Genomic DNA, 5,030 nt, shown 5'->3' on the forward strand with positions numbered 1-5,030 from the left:
TGTGGGACCTGCCTTCCTGGGCTTGCGCAGAGGGACCTGTCCCTCCCCATGCTCCCCTTGAGCCGGCAGAGCCCCCAGCTCTCGGCGTTGGTCTCACCATGCTGGCCGGTGAGGGCAGGCACACCTAGACACCACCCCCTGAGGTCTGGGATGTCATATGCCTAAGGGTGGAGGGACCAAACAAGATGTACATCTTTGAATTCTCACTGCCTGCATGGTCCATGGGACAGGGTATGTCCTCACTCCATGCAGTGGCAGCTGGAGGGGACAGGGAGCGTGCTGGCCTTATCACCTAGGGTGGCAGAGGTGGCTTGGGGTGGCATGGGCACGGCGGTGGGCTGAGGTTTCTCCCTCTGGTGCCTTGCAGAAGCCTGTGATGACCCACCTGTCCTGAGGAGAGGGAGACCCTCCTGCCACTGCATTTCACTGATGATACAAGACCTCGGCACAAAGCCTCGCTGCTTTCCCCCCAACGCTTGTTCTTCCTTCTCCCGCACCCGTCTCCCCCTGAAACCCTGGACAGGAGGGAAGCTGGAGGCCATGGGCAGGGATCTTGCTGGGAGCTGCCAGGAAGAGGAGTGATGCACTGGGCTGTGGACACGTGGCCAGGGGCTCTCATGGGAGTATGCAGGCATGAGACCTCAGCTTTCGGCAGCTCTTTGGTACCCGGTCCACCAAGGGGACCAGAGGGGTGCAGAGCAGGATTGACCTCCTCGGAGGGAGCTGGACATCAGTGTGGCTTTCCAGCATGGGGACTGGGAGCAGTGACATGGCCCAGCCCTTCACAAAAGGCCAATGTCATCTGCCACAGTCATTGCATTGCTGTCAGAGTCTGTCCCTGTGCTCTCCCAGGCTGGTGCTGAGTGGGGACAGGAGCTGACAGCAGGCACAGGATGCCCTTGGGGTACCCTAGGTAGAGCAGGGACCCAGGCATCCCAGGCTGGGATTCACATCCCAGCACTGGTCCTGACTCCCTGCGATGTCCCTTGGAGCATCGTTTCCCTTCCCTGAGCAGCAAAGCAGGGTAAGAGCAGCGCTGGCTCCCTCCCAGTGAGCACTTGGCCAACAGATCTTTGCATGAAGCTATGCAAACACCCACTGAGGCTTCTTGCCACTGTGCCTGAAGTAGCTGTGACCATCTGGGGATGTGAGTGAGGCAAGGCTTGCAGGAAGCAGTGGCAAGAACAGTGGAAGAAAGGCTGGAGGGCTTGTTGGGGATCAGTTTGTTTTTCCAGCTCTCGAAGATGTCCCTTTTCCCTGCAAGGTTATACCAGCAAGTTCAGAAGGACTCCAGCAAGCAGAGCATAGGTGCTTCTCTGGAAGCTTTCCCCGCTCTGCCAAGAGGCCAGCCAGTGCCAAAAGGCGCTTTGTGGATGAGCATGTCCCCTGTCCCTGATGATGGGATTGTAGGACCTGGTAGGACCATCCAATCCTTTGGAGGGGATGGCCTTTGGGGGCTGCGGTGGCCCTGGGCTCCTGCCAGGTGACAGCAGCATTGGTAACACCCTCCCCCAGAAACCCCAAACTGTTTGTTTTCCTCCAACATTTAATTCTCCACGTCCACTGACCCTGGTGGATCAGTGCCTGGCGCCATACCCATGCCCAGGACATTGGGACGGGGAGAGGATTGCTTTCTCTTGCAGGAAACTTTGGAGGAGGTTGATGTTAAAAGATTTTGCTTGATACCCGCTGGTCCCTGTCATTCATAGCCCCCAACTCCCTCCCTCCGCAGTGGGTGATGCAGGGAGGATCGCTTGCAGCCGGAGTGGGGATGTCAGACCGATGCTGGCAGTTTCCCGTCGATGGCCACTTGGACTGCACCATTTCAGGCCGTTCCTGTGCATTCGAACTAAAACCACTTTAATTATGAGCAGTAGTGTGAATTTTCATGCAAGTAACATGTACATTTGGCTTTGGTAGTAGCAGAGGCTGTTAACTGCCTAGAAGTTGGTCCCACAGTCATCCCAGAACAGTCTTGTAAGTCCGTAGTCTGGGCTTTCCAGCTGGAAACAAACCCAATTTCTTACTTTAAAATGAAATCCTTCTGGCCTGAAGTTCAGAACGGTAAGTGCAAATCACTGCCATTGTAGAAACTCTCCCAGACACTGCGGCATTGCCGAGTGCATCTCTTGCTGCTCAGCCAGCCTTGGTGCTAGGATGGCAGCTCCTTGGCTGGCAGAAGGGAGCTCCACCAAGATCTGGGCAATGCTATGGGTTTGCACCCACCCTTCTGGTGTCAGGGTTCAGCTTTCTCCCAACAGCACCTCTTGCTGTACCTGGTTTCAGCTGTAACTCAAGTCCTTCCGCACAACCGCTCAGATGCTTGACCCTCTGAAGAAGTCCTCACCATGAGCCTCAGCAGTGCAAACTGAGGCGTCATTCAGGCTGTAGTCACCTGCGTTGTTATTTGCCAGTTTCCTGCCCATCTGCCTGTGTAGAGATTATATATATGTACACTAAATCATGCAATAAAGCCAATTTTGTGTCCAGAACCTAGGACCCATTTTGCAGTGTCTGTTCTTTCAGCTCACTTGAGCAAAGGCTCCTTTCTCTCCCCATCCTCTCCTTTAACTAGCTGGTGCACCCCTCACTTTAAAACTAAGCAGGTGAAAGCAGACAGGAGCTGAAGCAGCAGAACTGAAGCAGAACACGGGGAGATGGTGGTGAACAGGATGGAAATATGACTTGTCAGATGCTGGTCACAGAGCCTCAGGTGGGATGAGTGTGGGTCAGTGGTACCCAGCAGTGAGGCCAGGCAGGCAAAGGGGATGCACAGCATGGGGGTAAGGAGGGGGCTGACCCTGAAACATGCTGCTCTGACTTGCATAGAAACCCAGGAGCAAATGTGGGAGGTGAAGCAGCCTGAAACACAAGCCCACAATGTCAAGGGGACGCTTTAAATCTATATTAAATAATAGCAACAACCTTGGGGTGGAGAGAGCCCTGCTGAGCCCAGAGTCTGGATCTCCTTGGCTGATGCATTTTTTTCCTCTCTCTTCATCCCTTTCCCTGCCTTTGATGCCCCTCCGCAGCTGTCACCCTCTGTCCCATGCTACTCCCTTGACTGTCCCTCAAGATTGGCTGTGCTCGGGCATTGGAGCTGACCGTGGCGTGATGGAGATCTGTCCCAGGGCAATGCCAGCTCTGCATGGAGGTGGCAGACAGACCCCTTTCCCCTGCCCACACTCCATCAGTGATGGTGTCTTCACCACCCTGCCAACACAGAAATGTCCCTGTTTTAGAACGTTCCTCAAGGTCCTAGTAATTCCAGTTTTGCCTGGGGGTGAATGTGTGTTTGGACCCCAACAGCCCCCCCGTGCTAGAGACCCAAGCTGGCTCCTCCAGCATCGCATCTGGCAGAACATACATCATCAGAAATCTTTACCTGGGGGTTAACTCTTTTAAAAATGGGAGGTTTGAAACCCCCACACCACAGGGATGAGCCCACTCCTGCCAGTCCATGTGCCCCGGCCAGTCCCCTTCCCCTCTTCTCCACACTTAATTTTCTGATTTCCTTAAAGCAGCTTTTGCGAGGTGGTTTGAAGGTGAAGGGTGGTGGCACCCAGCATAACCCCTGCAGTGGAACTGGTTTATGGCAGCAGGACCCCAATGCATGGGCACAGCATTTGGGGTGGCATCACCCACTGACCCTCCGAAGAGGGTTTTGGGCAAGGGGCTCCCTGTGAGCACGGTGATGGAGCAGAAAGCTTCGCCGGGTCAAGGACAAGGATTAACATATTCCCAAGTTATCTGCCTCGGCCAGCAGAAGATAAAATGCTGGTCCCTTCTGAGTCATGAAAATCCCTGTGCTGATTTGATGAGAGGGGACGGCGGGGAGGGGAGATGCCCCAGCTCGGTCCCCGCCAGGGCTCGCCTCTGACATCAGCATGAAACCAGCCATAAAAACCACGACCGGAGGGGACTCTGGCTCAGACGGCAGCTGCTCAGCTCAGCAGGACGGCAGCCGGACACCTCGCCTCACTGCGCCGCGGTAAGTGCAGCCCCGGTGGGGGAGTAGCACCGCTTTTCTGTCCCTCTTGTAATGCTTTTGTTGCTGGATAATTTCCTGAGCGCTGCTTTGCCTGTGTGTGGATGTCTTTGTGTCTGTCCAGCCAGCTGGGAGGTTTCCAAAAGGGGTTGTAAAAAGTCAGTGGCCGCAGCAAACCTGAGCTCTCAGGAGGCCAGACTGGCTCCTGCCCGGCATGCTGCAAACTTCTGCTTTGCAAAAGTCCCTGGAAACAGAGCTGCCACCGCATCCCCACCACGTCCTGCTTAACCTGGCTCTCCCGCTTCTGTCCCTTGCCCCACTCCCTTGTTGCAGGTAGCTGCAGAAATCAAGCCCATTGCTCAGCCCACCCTGCACGGTCCCACTCATTGCCTCAGTGCCATAAAGCATGTTACAGGGTGCTCCTGGGTTATCATTTCAGCAGCTGGCTCCAGGCGTGGGTGCTGAGGACGCAGAGGTGGCCGTGGTCCATCCATCACCCAGCATCTGGCAGCAATACCCATTTGTGCCTCCAGCCCCGTGTTTCAGCACTGGCCCCTCTTCCCATCTGCTGGGCTGTGGGGTTCTGCCACCGCGGGCACGCTGGGGGTCCCGGCCAGAAAGGGCAATGCCAGGCCTGGCCTAAGGTGCTAGGCTAGGACGAAAAGCTATTTTTAATTAACATGAGGTTTGTACAACTCATGTTTGCAGGGGAGATTTTCCCCAGAGGTATCAGCCCCAGCAAAACCCCTGGGTTTTGATCAAGCTGCCCCGTGCCCTTTGCATTGCAGCCGGCCTGGGGATGCTGTGACGGGAACGGCAGTCCCATGGCAGAAGTGTTATGGTCACCCCATCCCCTCCATCGCAGCCTTCCCCTCCTGATCAGGGGCTCACCCTGCGAGCATTTAACCCAAGCAGGGTGTCTCTGCGACAGCCAAACCCCTTCACTCCCACAGCCACGTCAGAGGCTGCTGTCTTCGTGGCACCAGCAGCAAGCGCCAGGGGCCAGGAGGCTTTGGGGCTGAGCCACCACAGCCAGAGAGGT

At 55.9% G+C, this 5,030-nt stretch overlaps 1 protein-coding gene across 1 annotated transcript in view; it reads left to right on the forward strand.

The window, feature by feature from the left end:
• The window catches only part of MLPH (melanophilin), a 27,897-nt gene extending 27,503 nt beyond the window's left edge, over positions 1-394 (forward strand). Inside the window, 1 exon segment of the mRNA XM_009329628.1 lies at positions 368-394. Within this exon segment, the coding sequence (XP_009327903.1) occupies positions 368-394 (27 nt within the window).
• The last annotated feature ends 4,636 nt before the right edge of the window (positions 395-5,030 follow it).

Source organism: Pygoscelis adeliae, unplaced genomic scaffold (assembly GCF_000699105.1).
Source record: "Pygoscelis adeliae isolate BGI_AS28 unplaced genomic scaffold, ASM69910v1 Scaffold7, whole genome shotgun sequence".
NCBI lineage: Eukaryota > Metazoa > Chordata > Aves > Sphenisciformes > Spheniscidae > Pygoscelis > Pygoscelis adeliae.